This window comes from Cryptomeria japonica, chromosome 4 (genome assembly GCF_030272615.1).
Source record: "Cryptomeria japonica chromosome 4, Sugi_1.0, whole genome shotgun sequence".
In the NCBI taxonomy this organism is placed as follows: Eukaryota; Viridiplantae; Streptophyta; class Pinopsida; order Cupressales; family Cupressaceae; genus Cryptomeria; species Cryptomeria japonica.
The window spans coordinates 539,496,290-539,518,786 of NC_081408.1; the positions used below are offsets into that span (position 1 = coordinate 539,496,290).

General features: G+C 35.9%; 1 protein-coding gene across 5 annotated transcripts in view; it reads right to left on the bottom strand.

Annotated features, from left to right (window-relative positions):
* The window catches only part of LOC131068023 (protein cornichon homolog 2), a 118,250-nt gene that overhangs the window by 13,660 nt on the left and 82,093 nt on the right, over nt 1–22,497 (bottom strand). For all 5 annotated transcript variants that reach the window (XM_058003229.2, XM_058003226.1, XM_058003227.1 and 2 more), the window contains exon 4: nt 10,713–10,810. In XM_058003229.2, coding sequence (XP_057859212.1) covers nt 10,741–10,810 — 70 coding nt within the window. In that variant the 3' untranslated portion in view covers nt 10,713–10,740. The remainder of the gene's footprint in view (nt 1–10,712; nt 10,811–22,497) is intronic.

A 22,497-nucleotide genomic window follows, 5' to 3' on the forward strand; every position in this document is an offset into this window, starting at 1 on the left:
GGATGGTGGTATTGCTGATTCAGCTTTGTCTAAGCATGTGGGCATTCTTGGAGAGGCCATTAAATACATTTCTCCCTCCTGATACACTTTTGGAGTATGGAGCTGCTCACTTTTCAAGGTATGAGGTATGCATGATCAATGTCCTTCATGTTGAATGGCATTTACTTAGTAGATAAGTTTCAGCTGAGCCTCGGTACATGGCATGATAAATTACACATAAAGAGAAGCAATTCAACCCTAATCCATTGGGTTGCAGTCCATACATTGGTGTTAGACAGCTGTTCTGGACTGCTGACCATAAAGATTTCAGATTATCCTTGGGGGACAGCAGCTGATTGGAGTTGGAGAGGACTGTATCATCCTGTTCTTATTGTAGGTTGGCTTATTCATGAATTCCCATAATCCTTTGTCATTGGATGTGCTTATTGCTTCATTTGGAGTGAGGTCCTCAGTCCGATAGATGCTGTCTTGATTATATGGTGTATTATTAATGGAGTTGCAGACTTTAGCACTGCTGGTTGCGTCAGAGTGGGGCAGCGGAGTGATGTATTGTTTTTCAAATGGCTAGTTTGGGATCCTAGTGATGCAGCAGAGAATTGCTCAAGTACAAGCAATGTTTGGGCTGGGAGGACTGTAATGTCCCCAATTTTTAAGGTGACAATTAATTAAATTGATTTTTATTAAGTTGTAAAAAAAACATATTCAAACGATGACTTAATATTAATTATTTTAATTAAATAACAATAAAATAATAAAATATTATTATAAGGTCACTTTATTAAAAGTTCTCCAGTCCACCTAATCTTCTAGATGTTTCCTAGAGGGCTTTGTAAGGAGGTCATGGGGTTGTAGCAAAGGCATGCTAGGATTTGATAAACAACTTATGATTTTTGGAGATGGAAAGCTTCAACAGTTTCACAGAAGGGCTGGACGAAAACCTAGTTCTTCCCAAGGGGTGGATTCATGATGGGGCCTACATCTATGCCAAATTTGTAAAGTCTCCTTTGGAGACAAATTTGCAGATAAGTTTTATTAACAGATTTGGTATTAATATTGTGTTGGCTTTGGACTCTTTATATATTCTGAGTTTGGACAAATAAGAAGAATTCATTCTATCCGAGAGCTATCTGTTGTTTATTATTATTGTTTACGGACTAATTAATTGAAGGAAGGCAATGTTATATTAAACATTTCTTTGGCTTTCCTTTAGGGGAAATAATGAAGTTATACTTGCCGTTATAAAATATTGGTGGTGATTGGAGAATCATAGTCTGATTTGTATTTGTAAGAATTATTAAGTAAGCTGACCCCATGAGAAGCTTCATATAAACCCGATATTTATTGAAGCAAAGTTTTGGTGTGTTTATTATATTATGGGGAATTAGATGATTTATGCTGCAGCAATCTAAGGTTGGGCACAATACATAATATAAGGCAAGTATATCAAAAGACCATAGACGGAGGAAGGAAATATCCAAATACGAGAGTCTCCTGCTTGGACGTGGTTTTGGTCCTGAGCCATGAATTATATCACCAAAGGCAAATAGCAATTCATTGTGGTTGGGCAATGAGGCAAAAGAATATGTTAATTGTAGAAGTTCAAGTACAAAGCAAGATGTCGAAGAGTCTCTCTGTGTGCAATAGAAGTCTTATGCCAATAAGATTTGCTGAAGCGCTTCCCAACGCTGAAGCAAATACATATATCTGAAATCTCAGAAACTTGACAGAAGGGATAAATTGCCATCAAAAGAAGTGTGTGGTATGTTTTGTAGTTGTTCAATATGTAATGTTGTTCTATATGTAATACTATCTGAAATTGCAATCAAGGGCCAGAGAGTTGTGTTAGTTATTTGTTCTTTGATTCTCTATCCTGCTACAATTTTGGAAACATATATGCAAAATCTGAAGCAAACCTAGTAGCAGAATTGAATCTATTATCACAGGTTCAGAATGGAATACAACCTTCAGTGTCATTTGTGGAAGAAGGTGGTATTTTGCTATTATTCATATTTAGGGACTTTTCACTTGAGCATATTCTCTAACTCACCTTGGATGTTGTATTCCAGGTGTAGTGTAGCTCTTTGCTCCCTCAATTATGGCTAGTGTTAGTCACATAGTGCATGCAATTGCATCTTATAAATTCGATACCTTCTTTTGGTTATTGGTGAATACTCTAATAGTTACAAGGACCGGCATTGAATTTTTAATTCTTACAATGAGTAGTCTAATCACCAAACTGTGCCATCTATTTAGTTCGTGAGACTTGGTCACACTTGATTTTTCCTTTTAATTGAGTTCATTTCATGCTTAAATGTTGGAATCAATAATTCTTCTTCTTTGGCATTCTTTTATTACTGTGGTGGCAATACTAAAAAGTTTTAAATTGTTGGTCAGATATGGTGTAATGTTGTTCTCTACAATGTTCACGATGGACCTCTAATGGAATGTATAAGGGTATAGATGGCAAAGAACATACTAGTTCTTGATGTTTGTGCTAATTAGAATTATGTCAAGTTTGAAATTCCTTGCTCCTTGCAAAATGTAAGTGGATGCTTTGGGTTGTGAATTGGCGCGAATGTCATTTGTATTTGGCATTGAGAAAGTGTTTGTGCTAATTAGAATTCCTTGCTAGTTTGAAATTCCTTGCTCTTTGCAAAATATAAGTGGATGCTTTGTAAAGTGTTTGGGAAAATTGATGAATTGCCTTGTATGCTTATGGATCTTCTAACTATGATTGGGTTGTGAATTGGTGTGAATGTCATTTGTATTCGGCATTGAATGAGGTGTATTTGAATCTCTGCAGGAAGTCAATTGGTATTTTGTTTGGGAGAGCTTCACAATGAGTTGTTGTTGTTTGGATTATGCTTGGCTATATTTGCTGGTAGATAGTTGGTTGTTGATTTAGTCCACCAAGGCCTTGTTCTTGCTTGTCTTGCTATTGTTCCATCTTGGTCTTGTGACCATGTCTCCTAGTGCCCTAGTATTAGCTACGTGTTTGTTGAGATGTTGCAAGCACCAAAGACATGTTATGGGATAACATAAAGGTGCCTATCGTATGATTTAGATGTAATTTCCATAACTATACTTATCTCACATACACAGACACAGACACAGACACAGACAATCTCTTTGTAGGATAACCTAGTAATTGTGCAAGTTTTCTAGTTGGCAGTTTAAAGGTGCTCCTATATCACACACACACACACAAAATCTCTTGTTGGGTTTCCTATCAAAGATAACTTCGTAGCTATAGGAGTTTTCTACTTGGCAGTTTAAAGGTGCTCCTATATGTATTTATTTTGAGAAAACTTCAATTTATAGCCTTGCAGAGGTTCTTTATTGCCTTGTTGATTGTAGTTTCATTATCTTGTTGGGTTATTGAAACCCTTAGGCTGGTTATAGTTGAGCATTGTTGTGGTGTAGATTAAACTTAAAGTATTGTTCCTATTGCTTGTGCTTAGCTATCTCCTTGGAAGTGTCCTAATCTATGTTCCATGGGGATGCGTCCTCAGGCTTGGTACCCTCATCCCTGTACCAGGGATGCGGAGACAGTTTTTTGTCATTTCCTGTCCGTTTCCCATTTGCAAAAATTAGAGGGGACGTTTCCTGTAGGATTGGGGTACATTTCTGGCATTTATGTTATGTAGATTTTTTGGGAGTGTTATACCTACTTTTCTAGTTTCATTTCAGACCTGTACAAGTCTGATTTTCTTTAGCAGTTTGGTATTGTTAAGTTACAATAAATTTAAGTGTCTTTAGAGGATGTTTGGAGTGTGTTTACAGAAGTAGTTTGATTTGGTTGTGTTTGGTGCTTCTGGATAGTTTGATTTCAGCTTCTTGATATGATTTGAATGAGATTTCACTGTGCTTTATTGAATTCTGCTTTAACTTTTGACAGTAGTTACAGCAGTTTCAGCATGATTACAGATCATCCTCAGCTACATTCATCATGATGTGAGGTATTTTGGGTTGGGTACAAGATTATATGAATTATCAATAATATTTGGCCACATTTTGGATATAGTAGCAAACTGATTTTGTAATCAGAAAATTTGAATCAGATTTACGTCAGCAATATCTCATATCATGTTATATTGTAATGCATTGCCTAACTACTTTGTCGATTCTCAAGTGAAATCTCAATTCAAGTCTAATGCAATGTATTAATGTCTATGATGAATGATTTATTGTTGCTATGATATGCATATTTTAAATTTTTCTATATTTTTTAAAATCCCCCTATTTTTTTAACAGTCGTCCCCTGCCGTCACCTAGAAAATGGCCCAAAAGTACCCCTGTATTGGAAACACGTCCCATCATCCCCAATCGTCCTTGTCCCCGAAACTCCATGAAACATAGGTCCTAATGAGTTTTGCGGTTGCTAAGCCTTCATTTGTTGGAGTACTTATGCCTTTAAAGAGGTTGTTGCCAAGACTCTTCCCTTTAGTGTTCCTAGTTTTGTGTTGAGAAATTGTGTGCTAAGGAAATTCTCACTTTTCTAAGAGTGGTACCTAAGGGAGGACCTCAAGGAGTGAGATCACGTCTAGAAGTGAGGCATGCTCTTGGTGGGCATGGATTTGAGGTAGTGTTTCCTCTAGCCTTGTAGGATGGTTTTTCCTTGGCTTTTGAGTTGTAGCTTTGAGAATTAAGGCCCTGGTCTTGGGAAATACCATTAAAAGTGCAATTTTGTGTTTGTAAGTCTTGTCAAGAGAAAAGATTTGTAAAATTGTGTACCTTTCCTTGGCTAAGTGACTAGCTAGATGGGATTCCTAGCTATGGTAGTAGTCTTTGTTTGCTTGTGGTCAACTGGACCATCTGGTAAGATATTGCACTCAATTGTAGTGGTAGCTAGAGGATGGAGTGTGTTGATTTGTGAAATGATTGCACACCTAATAGTTGGTGTTCACCTATATTGTGCACCTTTAGAGATGTCTGTGTTGTGTGTTTGAGGCCTAGACTTGGTGAGAGTCTAGAGGGTTCATTTTGTGATTTCTATCATGTTGAAGGATCAAGTTTTGTAATCGGAAGGGAGCAAGCTTAGTAGACCTCTTATATGTGGCTTTATTTGGCCACAGTTTCGGTGGAATTTTAATATCCCAGTCAATTTTGTTGTTACAAATTTTGTTCAGAGTGGTGCCTATGATTTTTTTGAGTGCCTCACTTGCACCATTGGCTTGTGGATGGTAAGGAATGCTTTTATTATGTGCTATCATAAAACAGCTTAATAGCTCCACAATCACCTTATTTACAAAGTGTTTGCCTTGATCACTTCTTGAATAGCCAAATCTAGTTATGATATTTTCATATAAAATTTTGTGAAAGTATTTGTTATGCAATCTGTAGTCGGTTTTAGTTCTGCCCATTTTGTTAAATATTCCACTCCTGCTATAATAAATATGGCTTTTGAATGTTTTGTGAGTCTTTGTGAGCGAGTCAATTGCTCCTATGAAATCTATGGCCCATTTTTTGAATGGTATTTGTGCTAGGACTGTCATCTCTTGTAGTGAGTCTTCCCACCCTCTAACATTTATCACATTGTTTGATATATTGCTTTTCATCCTTGTGAAGAGTTGGCCACCAAAGACTTGCTGATTTTACATTTTGTGTAGTAGCTTCCACAAAATTATGACCTTCCTTCATGGACCTCCCTTAGTATATTTTCTCATGTGTGTTCATAAACTACTATTATGATAAGTCATCTCTCCCTATTATATGTAACTCTCCTTCTATAAACATGTGGAGTAGAGACTTCCGCAAAAGTATTTATTTGTCCAATGGTGCAGATCTAGAAGGAATTACCCTATAGATAGTAAGGTTGCCACATCATGGAGTTCCTTTGGTATCGCAATTATTCTAAACAAATTTGCACTAGGGGGATCTTTCTAGTCTCCTAGTTCTTCTCTGATTGCTATTCTGGAAAGGTAGTCAAGAACTTGATTATTTTTCCCTAGTTTGACCATAATGTTAAAATCAAACTCTTGAAACAATAGCAACCATCTGCATATTTTTCCTTGGGTTATCGATTTGTTCAACAAATCCAGTGGTTCATGATTGATATAAAATTGAACGGTGTAGTTAATAAATAATGTCTAAACTTTTGAATTGCATACACCATTGCTAAGGGTTCTCTCTCTGTAGTTGTATAGTTTTTTTCCGCTTGAGAGATCTTTCTACTTGCAAATGTTATAAGGTGGTCTTTGTTTCCTCTAGGTGTTGCAAGAAGTTAGAACTAACCCCATAGCTACTCCAGATGCATCAACATTGACAAGGAATGGTGATATCCTGTCCAGGAAGACTAGAATTGGTGCTTCCACAATCTTTTGTTTTAGTGTGTCAAAAGATTGTTGACACTGTTATGTCCATTGGATTGCTTCATTTGATTTCTTCTTTAGTGGCTCATCTATAGGGCCTGCAATTGCCACATACCCTCTAATGAATTTACAATGATATCCAGTGTATCCTAAAAAGCTTTTACCTCGAGTGTTGTCTTTGGTGGCAGTAATGTCATGATAAGTGCGACTTTTAAGGGGTCTACCATTAACCCTTCCTTGCAAATAATATGACCTAATAGTGTGTCAAAAGGCACCACAAAGATGCGTTTCCTTAAATTTAAGGAAATTTGTAAGCTCTTGCATCAATCCAACATCTCGCGAAGGATTTGTACATGATCTTTCACCAACCCATAAATTGTTTAATCATCCAAGTATACTTCTAGAAAATCAAGGATAAAATCTTTGAAAGCGTTTACCATTAAGCGGCTAAAAACTGTCAGTGCATTCTTGAACCCAAAAGGCATCACCATATACATGAATGATCCCCATTCTATAGAAAAAGTTGTCTTAGGCTAATCTTCCTATTTGATCTTGACCTTGGTGATAGCTGGAAAATCCATCTGTAAAGAAGTAAATTTCTATCCCTGCAACTGATTCTAGGATCTCTTTTGTGAAGGGAATGAGGAAAGGATCATGTATAAATGCTTTGTTTAACTCCCTTAAGTCCCATAGATCCTTATTTCTCCTATTCTCTTATTTTGTACAAACATAGGGCTAATTTGTTCTGCATTGTCCATTGGTTTAATGATTCCTACAGCTAGCATCTTATCCAGTTCTATTTTTACTTTCTTTTTCATATTTGGATTCAGCCTATAAGGCCTTTTCTTCTAAGATTTCGCTCCTTTGAATTCAATCTCTATAACTCCTACCTCTTTTTTTAAACCTTTTGGGTCAGTAAATGTGAAGGGGAAGAGATCTTCATACTCAGATAAAATTTCTGCTACCTGCTTTGCCACTTTCTCTTCCCAAAGATCCCAATCTTTGCTAACTTTGGATCTCCTGCTGTAGTTATATTTTCCTCTCTTGATTTCAGTGGTTGTTTATGATATTTTTCTTTTGATTTGTTATTTAATTTATCTCTCGTTCCCCTTGATTTAATTCTACATCCAACTTTGGTTTTCCTTCATTACCCTCCTGATGCGATATGTAGCATCTTTTTCTAGAAAATTGGTTTTCTTTATTCATCCACTATAAATTTCCATATTCCTTCTATTTTTGGTGGTGCTAGAGTATATTGAAAGATGTCAACTATGTCTTCCTTTGTAGGTTTATATATGATTTCCGTCATTTTGCGTAGTGTGGTATGGAATCTGGATATCTTTGTTTGAGCTGTAGAAGGAAAATGTATGTAGGAAGTCCTCTTAAAGTTCTTCCCAATCTTTGTTTTTGTTCTTTCCTGGTTCATATACCAGGTCAATGCCACAGGTGTAAGGGTGCATAAAACATGTGTATGTATAGTTTTGTGTCATATTCTTTGTTGGCTTTTCACACTGTTATGCAAATGCCTAAGTGTTCATCTGGTGAAATTGACCCATCTATTCTGTAATTGATTCATAATCCTTCCTTCGCACAAGTATCTTGTTCATACTAAAATTTGGATCTTCCACCAACTTGCAGCATTGCACACTAGCGTGTTATAATGCAGCTAACCATAGGTCTTCTTTGTCAAAAGTTCACTCCATATCCTGCAAGTGTTAAGGTCTCCAATCCCTAAGTACTTTGGTAGTTTAATATGTGAAATACCCATCAAAATGTGATTTCTTTGGCATGCTTTTTGGATGGAATCTGTGTAAATGACTTTTGATATATATTCTGATGTTTGCAGTATATTTTCATCTGATGCAATAAATGGTGGTAGGTTTTTTGATAACTTGTGTACCATAAAAATCCTTCTAAACCCTCTAATTTTCTGGGATTTTACGTCTGGATTTTCCCTAAGCCAAGCATTTAAAACATCTTCACTATCTATGCTCTCATTGTCACTTTCAACCTCTATCTCACCCTCTGAGTTAGGTTCTTCTAAAGGTTTTGGTTTAATGAACTTGACTATAGAGTAGAGGATCTTAGAATCGTCTTCATCATTTTCTTTCCAGGCTATTTCTTCTATATATGGATTGTCTATCTCTACTCCTAAGAGTATGTGGATTATTCTATTCTCATTTGCATAGGATATTTCTTCTTTTATTGAATCTACTATGCCATTTGAGTTAACAAACCATTGTAATCCTAACAGTGCATTAAAAGTGTCAATGGTTATTTCATGGCAACAATTTCAAAATCTACAACTTGTTTTACACCTAATACATTAACCTCTACCATTTTCCATGTCCCTATTGTGCTAATCGATGATCCATCAACTAGGCTAATGTTGTAGGGTGTATTTCCTAATGTTGGTTCCATAGCTGTTCCCAAACTCTCTTTGAGAGCATATTTTCATCTCCTCCTAGATCAACCATCACTTGTTTGATGTTCTTATGGTTGATATGTGCAGTGATCATAAGTGTATGTTCTTCTAACTTGAGGTTTTTAAGTTGATTGTTTATTCTAGTATTTAAAAAATTGTTTTAGTTTTTCAAGTAGATTGTTTTGTTGTGCTGATATGGCTAATTGTTTCATTGAGGAGGCTTCTCCTGACAAATAGTTATTTTATTGGTTTTATTTTCTTTTGTTCTTTGTTGATAATTGTTTAGATTTTTCTACTATTTGGTCATGTTGATATTTATTGGAGAAGAAGTTTTCATCATCATCTTCCTTTTCCATATCATATATGGGTTGTTTTCCTTTTTTAGCATTTGTATCCCATCTTGTTAGCACCACAGCTTTACTCTAATCCCTATATCCAACCAAGAATAATATGACAGTTGCCTCTGAAAGAGTTGTTCAAAACAAAAATGGCATTCCATCCATTAAAACAAGGAAAGGGGAATAAAGTATGGGTGTGGCCCCACAAAGTCACATTAACCCTATCAAAAAAAGTGGGGGAAGGGGAATAAATGTTGTGTTTTTCATAACTTTGGCTTGAGATACAAAAAACAATTAAAAAGAAAATAAAAAAGAATATTAAAATCCAATTGGATTCATCACAAGAAGCAAAAAAGGGGCATCAAAATTTATCATAGGTTCACCCAAGTTCATCCCAAACGAACCTGCAAAAAAAATTGCGAACCCTAGACAACTCAAAATGCAAATCGAGACCAGTTTTGAATCGGATCCATATCCATCTAGATTTCAAATGAACCAATAACTTATAAAAAGTACCTCATTCTTTTTCTTGTGAAAGGAATCGCATCAAAGAGGAACTACCTAGGAAAAAGGTTTAAAAACTGGCCAGCATTCACAACACTTCAACACTTTGCTTGGATATTTCAAAGAAATTTATAATTAAATGGCCTTCCACAGGGACATCCCCCAAAGGTATTGCATGGAACATCCCCAATGTCCTATCAACTTGAAGGTGCATCTTCTTTTTGAGAACTGGAAAGCCTGCTTCATTTGATGCATTAACATTATAAAAGAATAGCTCTTTAGGGGGAATTCTTTTCCCTAAAAAATCCCTAAGAAGCTAAAAGGTGGAGGATTGTGATTGCAAATTCAGCACATTGTATTGACTTTTAAAAACCCTAAAAAGCTAAAAGGGAGAGGATTGTGACTGCAAATTCAACACATTGTATTGACTCTTAAAAATTTCAGATGCTTTTAGTTTGTTGAGATTATTTTATAAGCAATAAATCCACCATCCCCTAGCTGTCCCCAAAATTCAGCAAATTTATTGCCATACCCAAAACCACATCTCCACAACCCCCATTCTAGAAACTTAAAGAGCCACTATAATTTGAAAACTGCGAAAAGGCTTAAATAACCAAAAAAACTACAATGAAACAACAAATCCAACCTTCAAATAGATATAAAATATTGTAACATGGGGTGGCTGCAAACATCCAAACAGCAAGTCAAAACATAAATGAACTATATAAAAGTTGAAACAGACAAAAGATGGTGAATCATACAGATTACTCTAGAAAAGGAGGAATATTTAGGTATAAACCCCATAACATATGAAGAAGAAAATGACCATGAATGTAATGAAGAAAAAATGTATTTTAAGGGGGAACAGATACAGTCTCTCACCCATGGGTTGTTAAACTGAATAAAACTTCACGTGTAAACAAAAGGTTGCATTATTTAGAAGTGGGAAAGAGTATAAATAGCTTAAAACATAAAAAGACTAGGACATAATGGACGCTATAAATAGAAAGATAACAGAAATGCACTCTCTAAACATAAGAAATGAGGCTACAAATTATACACACACCAAACTAATCTACATCTTATGTATCGAACTTCAAAATCATCTTTGGTACAGTTCAAGCAAACACTTACAAAGAGTTAGTTTGGATTAACTGTTGTGTCAAAATGTCCCTCCATCCAAACTGGCATCGTCACCCTCTATAAGTGCAATTACAGCTGATGCAACAAGGCTGGCCAAAGATGCATTCATTAAGCATGTTAAAAATTACAATAGAGCAAAAAGAAAATAATATTCTTGAAAATAAAGGTTGCAGCTAACAGGAATATTATTTTTTGATAGGAACCTAACAAATAGAAACAAATTAAAATATTAACTATTACAAGAAAATTTGTCATTTGTAGGCATGGAATTGATGGCAATATATGCTTAAAGACGAATGCTTAATCATTTAAAGGACATATCCAGTAGAATTTATAACTAAAAATTATTTCTCAACCACATGTAAACAAGCTTTCCACAGACAACTCTAAAAATAAAAAGAGGGAAGAAAAGAACTGTATTCTTCACAACCATAATAACCAAAAAAACACAAATACACTAATTTAATCACTTCCCATACCCAAAAATGTGCCAATTTGGAACAGCATGGCCGGGTTTACATAAACATAATGTCAAATCCAGGTTGACCAATGAATTGCATGCAGGTTCTTCCCAAATTTCTAAAAAGTAAATGCTCGGTTTTTCATTTTTTGTTTATTTTCTGACTTCAAAGTGCCAGGAACAAAAATCAGCTTTTACACAGCAACGTCAAACAGCATAACAATGAATATTTGATTGACAAACTAGGGCAGCATGTGTTCAGCATTGAACAGCATACATTTGCCATTTACTTATTTTCTAGCTTCAATGTGAAATAATGAATGGGGCAGGGTTTTCATGGTTTTGTTTTAACTAATCAAGAATCTTCAACCTAAAGTCTTAAAACAGGTTCTAGACTTCTAGCAAGGCATAGAATCTGAAATTTAGAGAGGGTTAGTGTTTTTCCTTTTTAGGCAGAGTTTTATGCTAGACCTAACCCTAACCATAAACTATTTTTTAGTTTATAGTTTCTGTTAGTTTTTTAGTTTTTTTAATGGCAAGTAATTTTCTTGCTAAGCATGGCTCTTGGTAACCTATACCTTATCCTAACAATCCTGAACTTATTTTTTAGTAGAGTTAAGGTTAGGTTTATGGGTAATTTTTTCCCATTTTTTACTTGATGTAAAAGGTTTCTATGGTTACTTATTTTATTTTTTATCAAACCTAAAAGCTGCTATAAAATTTTATTTTGATTAGTTCTGTCAGCTATGCTGCATGCATTTGTTTTTTATTTCAAATCATAATATTGCAAGAGAAATTTTGCATACCCATTCCCAATTTCAATAACTAAAAAGCAGCTTTTGTGGGAATATAAGCAATAAAGGAATTAACCATTTCAAATGGCATCTATAGAGAGAAATCAGCCCACTTGCTATTTTTAACTATTTGATGAGGTTGTGACACACATTGGACAGCAATTTGTAGTGTGCTTTATCACTGACAATCAAATTGTGTGGTGGCAAGCGAATTTTGGATAGAAAATAATTATTTTGAAGCCCATGCGTTGCATATTGCCTTGATTTTTGACAACAATAGAAAACTTCAATTGAATAAATCTACAATAAAAGGGGAGATCCATCACAAAATTTATATATAAACACCCTAGGGTGTTGTGCATAATGAGGCTCCCCCTAGCGGAAAGAAATTCATTTGCCACTAATTTCTTTGCATTGCAAAACTTGTTAAATTGGATTGGGTAGAGAAAAGTTTTGCTAGTTGCATGGATGGTATCACAATTTCACTCTTGTTTTCTATGAGCCTTTTGAATAGATGCACATGTCAAATTTCAAAGTCTCTAGTTATGCTGCTCAAATTGGTTGATAGAGAAAAATCACCCATGGGTTATTTTTATAAGGACATGACTAGTGCAAAAGAGACAATATGGTCCAAAATACAAAATGATAAGAACAAGTCCATGTCGATATCGGAGATCATTGATACCGAATGAGATCACCAAGTGAGTTGTCACCTCCATGTTGCAAGATATTTCAAGAAGTGAAAAAAGGAACATTCAAGTGCATTGTAATATTGTTTCCTCATACAAAGTAAAGACAAGTAGCCTTTGTGTCACTATCATTGTATAAGCAAGAAAAGGGTTGTTTAATTTGCAATCAATCTTCATCTATAACCTTTTTGCTTATTGAAACATTAATCCTTTTGAAAGGATTTGGCTGCGATTTCTTGTTCTGTAGAGGATGAGCTGGTACTGCTACTGAACTGTTGCTTCCATCGATCAAGCTGCAGAAGTTTAGTGCAGAGATCAAGGAAATTCATATCAACACCGATTGAAGTGATGTTGAGTGTTTCGACAAAATGCTCGTAGGACTTTGGCAAACTCTTCAAGGTTATGACGACCATGTCCTCCTCCTCCATAGTTCGGTCAATGGCTTCTAACCGGTCACGGATGTCATTGATCTGATTGAGATGATCCTGAAGAGATTCTCTCTCATCCATGACAATAGAGAAGAGCATATTTTTCAAAAAGAAGGCGCTGCTCTTATCAGACGTCTCATGCAGCGTCTCAAGATGCTCCCATATCTCGGCAGTTGTTTTGCCGGAAGGTATCTGAGGAAGTTGATCGTCGGTCATTGAGAGCTTGATGAGCATGACAGCTTCATGATTTTGTTCATCAAACTTAGTCTGATCAGGACCAGTTGCAAAAGGGTGTTTGGTCTTTCCAAGGACTATCTGATCAATAACGCGATACTCAAAAATTGTGAGCATCTACTCTCTCCAGGTATTGTAGTTTTTGCCATTGAATTTCTGACCCCCCTCAAGCAAAATATTCGTCAGAGATGCCATCACTGAAATCTGAGGTCAAAGCTAGTTGACCAAATAATGGCATGAATATTGAGGCAGGAGAATGTCAACGCGTGAAATTGTGTAAACGCGAAGCATGGATAAAATTGAGGCAAAAAATAGATACAGATTTTGAGGTTGAACATAAAGAAAGAAAGAAAGAAAGAAAAGAAGAAAAAAAAAGGGCACGGATCCCAATGTATGGATTGTTGATGACCCTAAAAATTTTGAGACCCAGATGAGTTTTCAAAAAACCCAAATAATAGTTTTCTGAGAAAATTTCCAGAAAACCCTAGCCACAAAAAAATACTAAAGGTTCAGTAGAAACCCTAGGTCGTCAAAAAACCTGTGCAAGAAAAATAGCGTGAAACTCAAAAAACACAGTCTGAAAGGCTGAAATCGTGGGCCAAAAATGCAGAGGCCACAAAAAAAAACCGATGCGATTTTTCTCAAGAAAAGAAAAAGTCGACGCGCGGGCTGGAAATAGCACAATCACGAAATGAGAAATGGTCGTCGCCCAAAAAACGCATTGACGCGAAAATTATTTCCGTCACGATTTTACATAGGCAAAAAAAGAAAATTGTTGCACGGGAAGGAATGATGAATAGGCACAGAAGAATGTCGCCAAATCCAAGAGCCACAAACGAATGCGAAGTCGCGCGATGCAAAAAAAAATACGAACGCAAGCAGAGCCAAAAACACACCTGCAAACTAGGTCACAAAAATCACTGACGGTAATCACAAAAGATACAGATGCGAAAAAACGCGTTTTTTCTGAGCTACCAAATAGACATGAGTAGAGGAAAAAATCCTTTGAACAGATCCACGATTTTACAAATGCAGGCCTGAAAAACAAAATTCTTGAAATACCATAATACGAGAGTATTTGGTAAAAAATTGATTAAATTAATGAATGAACAAAGCATTCATTTATAGATTACAAAGGAATGATGTTTCTATTAAGAAACGATCATCAGAATTAGAAAGAATCTAATATGTACAAGATTTACAATATTGACCATTAAACTAGAATAGAAATATATATTACGAAGATATTATACTAATAATAATAAGAAATAAACTAGAAATTAGTTATAACTATCCATAAGCTTCATGAGTTTATTATTTTCGTTGTAAATCAAATTTTTGGTCGACACATTTTACATCAATTTTATTTAATTACAAAGTGAGCTTAAAGACTATTAAAAATTAAATACATTATTAAATTAAGTTTGTTTTTATGGACTCTTAGAATTTATTAGTTAAATTGTTGTACATCAATGAAATTTACCACTTCCTCTTAGGGTGCTCTTAGGAAGCTTAGAGAGGAAATGGTCATGTGAGCTTTTCCTTTCACGATGCCATGCATAATAACATTGACATCCTATTAGATTATCTTCGCTTATCTAAGGTGTTATAAATGAGGTTCCATCACACCTTTTTTTAGTTATTGTTTCTCTTTGATAGTGGTGTGCCCCCATTCTAATTATACGTACATAAATGTTGAGTGTACACAAATTCACTATGATTAGTAGTATATCCCAAAGTTATGAGACTCAGACTCGACTCAAACTCGACAAGTATGACTCAACTCAAGACTCAACAAAAAAAACTCAATGAAGACTCGACAAAGTGAAAAACCCAAGAAATTTAGAGATTTTTAAGGATTTATAACTGTTTCATGCACCCTTTATTAGATAAACCTTAAAGACACAATAACATCATAAAATAGAAGCTAATTTTATCACATCCACAAGTATACATTGATCACATAAGTATAAGAGCAAATTGTAGCTGAAGGAAATAGCACACTTAGATATATAAATATTGTCAAATGTATACAACACTCGTGGAATATGAATCCATGACATCAAAACTTCCAAACAAATATCAAAACAAAAACTATAAGTCTATGGCTCATAAGAGCCTACATCTTTCCTACGAAGGTGTCTACGGTAGGTCCTAGATGATGTAGCAGCCATAATATTTTTTTAACTATAAATATGCAGAGATTTGCAACAAAGGATATGTATTATGTACATTTTTATGATCATGCTTTCTCATTGACCTATTACTTGCTTATACTTATAGTTTGATGGGGGTTTGAGGGCAACAACAAAATGAGGTTGAGGGTAGCACCCCTTGCGAGGGTCTAAGGGTGAGTGAAACAGAGAGGTAGAGAGATGGTCTAGATCTTGGGTGAAAGAGGAGAGACTAAGATAGAGAGAGGTAGAGAGAGTGAATGGAGAAAACGTTATAGTGAGAGAAATAGGTCTAGAGTTCAAGGCAGATAAAGTGAGTGAGATAGACAGAGCAAGAGAATGTTGATAGGAGCTTGCTGATTACTAAAATTTGACTAAGTTTGAAAATTTATAAGATCTTCTAAAACCTAATATTTGCATTATAACTCCTAGAGATCTAAAACCACTCTCAAACATCCTGCCAATATATACATGAAACATAACATTTAAGTATAAGAAAGGAAAAAGACAAAGGGCAAAGAGAATGATACTGACTTGAAGACAAATATGCGGAGTTAAATGTCATATTTCATGTATATTCTGGGGCATGCCATTAACCAAAAAAGCATTGGAATTTTGAGACTTTAAAAAAAAAATTGAGTCTAGCCAATCCGTCAAACTCAACAGGACTATCCCAAACTCGACTGAGTCCAAGTTTGAACTCTTGGGACTCGCCACACTTGACTAGACTCACGACTCACCAAGTCTAGGTGAGTCCGTGCGAGATTGTAACCCTTAGTATCTAAGTGTTGCAACCAAAAAAAAAGGTTAGTTGCATTGTGTTTATACCCATTTGTATATGTGTATATGGATGGAAATGACAAGAGGGTGGCAACAAGGTAGTTTCATTTGTTACTATACAAAACCAAATAGACCATTATTATGGAATTACCTTCATGCAATTACATTAGACAATGAATGAGATGCTACAACCATTCTCTTGCTAGAGGTTTTTACCCTTACTTTTCTCCAAGGATAAATAGTGTCATATTATTGCTTCTTGAAATGTGCTCTATTCATTGTTTTCAGTTGTTTTTCTATTGCATAAGCATATCAATATTGCTGCAGGCATGATTAAATACCATCAAGTCAAATTGCTAAAAGTGTAGAAAAGTGTTTACATTGAAATTGATAGTTGGTGAACCAATAGCATTATATTATGGATCACTAAGTAAGAACTAAACCCTGACAAAATATATCTTTCCATGATTTCCAAAGCTAATTTGGAATATCAAAAGGAAAAATCTAGAGAAAAGATTAATCCACCTAAGTTTTTGCAATGAATGAGTTGCTGCAGTCAGACCTAAATATATAACTATATATACCTGAAATAGTAGGGGTCTATGAAAATCTATTGTTTCATATATCATGCTCAAAAAGAAGACTCTAAGGCCATCATTCGCACCACAATGCCTTCACACAAGTGACAATCACTGCCATGAACACATCAACATGAAACCATGAGGCAAAGAAGGAAATAGAAAATGCTCCTTGAACACCTACAAACCCTAGTTACAAGCTCAAGCAAGAAAATAAAAAAAATGCATCCCAAAACAACTTGCACAAATTTACTGACACAATCCCCTAGTAATCACCAAACCCCCAACTATCTTACCTTAACAAAACTTCATCTTCTAATGTCTCAATACCCAATTATAAAAGTAACGCGTAACGATAGTCCTTTACTGCAGGAATTTTTCATAAATTGAGAACTAGCACCCACTTCCTAACTCTCTCCACAACAGTTTTGATGTCATCATCATCCCAAAAACCTGCATCTAACTCCCTCAATTGGAAGTGAACTTCTTCACTTGTCACTGGTATCCCCTTGGTAATCTCTAACAAAAATAAAATCAAAAGGATTCTATAAAAAAGCAACCATTCAGCCCTCAGAATGGTTTACATATATGAGTTTACTTAATTTCCTCATGGCTGAGGCAGCTAGGCTGAATATCTACATTATTTTTCTTACATTTAGTGGAAGGTTACTTAATATATTGTGTTGTTTTTCCCTCTTAATGTCTCTATGAGCACAAGGGCATACCCCTCAGTTATATTTCAACTCATTATTTCGCAAGCTTTGGTCATACATTGTTGATTATGCAAATAATATTTTGACAATATACATATTTCTTTATTCTTTTGAGTTAGCTGTGTTGGAATATTTGTCATTGATGTCAAAGGCTTGTTGAGTGTTTTTTGGTTGAGCAGCCTATGTGCCGGGTTGCTTGAGCTGCTTCAGGTGCTTGTTTTGCTGTCTACTTGAGCTGCTTGAGTGTCTGCATCAGCAGCTTATGTGCTTACTTGTCATCTGTCAGCAGCTTAGTCAGATTATTTGCCACATCTTGTGCCAAATCAGTCTTTTTGACATATCATCAGATTGCCGAAGTCATTGTTTGAATATTCTATGGGATCCACCTTTTATTTTGGATCGACTAATTCTGGAAGTTGGCTATGTAGCATTAAAATCTCTTTTTGAAACGCTTCTTTATGAAGAGGGACATCTTGGTAGTCAATGCTCTTTATTTTTCCTTGTTCATGCGGATTGTGAAAGGTAGTGGTGCTGACAAAAGTGTTTTCAAATCCATTTGGCTTAGTGTGGTGGCATCGTGGGCATCTTTTGTGCTGTAGTCGGTTCTCATAAACATATGCATGCCTCTTTTTAAAATAAAAAAATTGAGGAAAACGATTTTTTTTTTAAAATCATGTATTTGGTTCAGTGTTTTTCTAATATTTCATGGCTGGACGCAAGACTCTTTATTCTGAGATTTTCGTGGAGAATTGTAGGAGCAATCTAAGTCGAAGAACTTTTAATGATGCTGCCGTAAATGATTTTCGAGTGTAACAGATTTTTTGTTTGGTCAAAAACAGCAGTATGAGTATCGCATGCAGCATACAGAACTGATGGTTACGTTTTTTTTTAATATACCAGAAGTATCGGGTATGGAGTATGTGTGATGTATGGTGTCAAAAATTCACATACGTTTTTGATTTGGTGGCTGGGGAGTATGTCGGGTTCACTACTCACAAATTATGAACTTTTCTGGGTGGTCTTTTTGGTGCAGAAAAAGTCTAGAAGCTTAATTTTTGATGTGTAGAAGGGAGCACAAGAGAGTGCAACCTTTTTTTTTGGGTATATGTGAGTCTGCAGGATGAATAAAGTGCCTTGTTTAGATTTATAGAATTGTAGTTTCTGCACGGTGAATGAGGTGATTTTGAATAGGTGACTTGATATGGAAGTGTGCTGTGAGAGTTCAAATGAGAGACCTTGCTTGCATTTTACATAACTGACTGAAAACATGTATACGATTTGATTCATTTGGGGATATAAGAGCTAAGTCTTGTGTGAAAGGGTGGGCTGTTACAGTTACTGATTGAAATAAACAACATCAAGTGAAGTTTGAGATTTCTTTTTGGTTGCTGGAAATGGTATGCATTTTGAAGATTAATAGATTGACAACAGGATATATACGATGTTGGTTTTTTGAAGGGAGTTGGTGCTCTCTTTCGTATTGAGTTTGGGACCTCTGTCATTCTCTGTTGGTGCTGTGAGGATCACTCTTTGGTTATTGCTCTGTAATCTGGGCTGGTGCCCATTCAAGATAATGGAAGTCTTTTAATGCCGTGGTTTTTTACCCGAAAGGGTTTTCCACGAGATATCTGGTGTACTTGTCTTTGTAGTTACTCTTGTTGTGTTTTCTATGTGATTTCATTTCAAAAAGTTAAATTCCTGCAATATTGATTCACCCCCTCCCTCCACCCCTCCTCCCCCCCCCCTGCTCTCTAGTATTGCTTGTGTGCTTTTCAATCTGTTCTTGCTGCTTTCAAAGACATTTACCACTGGCATCATTAAACAACTGCTGCTCCTCAACTAAGTTATGGATATCAAAAGATATCCGAAGGAATATCTTCTGCAAAACATTTGACTCCTTTATCCTTTTAATCAGAAAGTACTAGTTGTTATACATTTCCAACTTGGAAGCAGGTACTTCCCCGTTGGAGGCTTCAGCGATGACCAGGTTAATAAGTTATCTAAAGAAGGTGGAAATCATGGATAATCAGTGGTCGCCCAAAATCACCATGGAAGGAGGACTTAACCGTAGGAAGAAAACTTGGATGAAACAAAACAAAAAGTGGTTGAACAAATGGAACATCAAGTTGCACAAATGTCCGAATACCAATGAGGAAATTAAAAAGTTGGTCATAGGAAAGTTTCAAATTGCCATGTTTGTATTGGTCGAAAATAGACATACTACATCAAATAGTTTAATCCAACTTGGGATCATGGGGAGAAAGCATACTTAGGGGCGGCTATTAAAGGCAAGGCAAGGCTGTTAGTGGCTCAACTGAGAACAGGTTCGCAACATCTCATGTGTGAAATGGGTAAGTGGAAAAGGCCCAAAGAGCTATGGGAAGAGAATTTGCTTGTTTTGCAAGATGGGCACAACTGAGACTGAATGGCACTTTCTTAGTGAGTGCACGGCTTATGATGATATTCGTGCTCAGTACGAGTTCATCTTGAAAAGTGAAAGCATGCATCATTTATTTGGCAAGGATGAGATCAATCAGACTGCTAGTTTTCTGGTCAAGATTCATAGCAGGAGATCTGACATGGAAAAGCTTATGAAATTATCTTAGGCTGTGATCTCTTGGTCCCATAGACCGATCGGTCTCGTGGACGTTAGTAAAATCATTCATTCAACTAAACTCTCTCTTACATTCTTCTTCCACTATCCAAAACGTTTTTCCTAGGTTCTCTACACGGTTTGGGTATTGCATTGGCTATTAGTTAATGTATTAATATTTATAAAGAAAGAATATTGTAGCAGAATAGAAGAATGTTTAACAATATAGCACTACTGCAATTATGGATAACACATATCACATAAATACTAATAAAATATTAATGGATAATGATCTCATATAATAATAATAGCAAGCATTCTACTCAATCAAGAACATTAAAAAACCACTGTACAACAAAAATAACAAAACTCAAGCCCTACTGCAAACTAAATTGCTCCACTTGTACTGGATAATACTTTTTTGGATTAGGAAAAACTTTGCACCGAATTGATACTAGATTTATATAGCTCCTATAGTGCTGCTCTCCTTTATACATGTTATCATGCCTAACAAATTGTACAGCTTCCCCCTCCAAACCCATATGTAAAGTTCCACACATCACACATATACAAATCAGATACAGCTCAATTACAGCCTGGATATGTAATATGAGTGTACGGAACCTAAGTTATCTGGATAAAAACACCGTCCGAGTAAGATTAGGGGACACAAAAAGCAGAAAAAGAAATCTGAAAAGGCTTAAAACCCAATAAATATGAAAAGAAAAAATAAACAAAAAAGGCAGGAAAGACTCATCTATTTTCACACATACTACTTATTTTTCACCTCATATTTGGATTTGGCTGCTTTACTCCTTTTTATTATTAATATGTATGCTCTTATATTTTTTCCATCTTGTATCCAAGATTTCTAACAATTAAGGAAAATTCTCCTTTCAGTTATATGTGGGATCCTATGTTTGTTCCTTTTGTTTACAATGGTTTCTATCCCTTTCTTTTTTTTTAAATTTTTGGCATGGATATAATTTCATATCCTTATTCATATACTCTGAATACATTTTATATACAGCAAATGCATTTGTAATTGAATGAATATTGATGCAACCATAGTTGCAAAGAACTACAATACTTGCCTAACTCGCACGTAATCACACGCTGAATCATGTGGAAAGTAAGTTGTACTATAACCTACTGTTGAGACATGGACCAGCTAGGACTCAAACCTAGGACCTTCCATACGCTGCTGGAGTGCTCTTCCACTGAGCTACTGGCCTGCCTTAAACCATACACACACTTCCCAATGAAAAAGAGTTCCAACATCTTCAATTGCTGAGAAAACACGTTCACATAATAGCGACGGGTCTGCAACTGCAAATTTGACAAAATCCCTCACTCCCTTATGATTAGATGGTTGTCCATACACCATAACAGTTCTCCTGTTATTTGCGCAAGTAGAGACCATGTTCTATTAAATGCATATCCTGCGATTATTGTAATCCATTCTTGAGATGACATCTTCTTTGAGGCACTCTCTCAAACAGTTCACATGATGCTTTGATGGATGTTGATACTCTATTCTGAAGCTCCCATTTTACATGAGGCATGAGCATGCTGCTAGAGGTTTATAGCGCTGCCATGATAAGCATGTTGCTTCCAAGTTTCTAAAGCCTACCTGAGCAAAATGCTCGCTTGTAATATCAGAACAACATCAACTGCAATCTTGATGAGATTCGTATATGGCAACTCATCTGGAGGCTTTGTGTGTTCAACATGCCTCGGCCTCCACAGCAGCTCAGCCTGCAGTCGAGCTTGAGCCTTCCGCTTGACCCTGCGCGCCCAGTGCTTCGCTTGAAGCACCTGCAGCTCACGTATACCAACCCAATGGTGTTCTCAGCAGCCATCCCATATGAATTCTTCTCACAAGATCTGCCTCTTCATATACAGATCTTTTATCTCTGTGATAATTTTCTTTACAACTTGTCTGATATATTATTATCACTTACAGCTGTCTCAATTTTCCTTCACAAATCTGCTATAGACTCTTTAGACTCTTTCTTACATCCACTATAAATTCCCCCTTTAAATCTGCTATAACTATCTTCAAATCTGTATATATATAAATTTATATATCTGCTGCCATACACTCGGAAATCTGCCTTTGACAATATTCTTTTCATTCTCCACAAGTCTGCAGATATATGATATGCCTTCATACACTTTCCACTCAGCACTCTTTGTTGTCTCTATCTCATGTTGAGACATAGACCAGCTAGGACTCGAACCTAGGACCTTCCATACGCTGCTGGAGTGCTCTACCACTGAGCTACTGGCCCCTCTTGGACCAGTCCATTGTCAGTCCGGGTGTGGCTTAT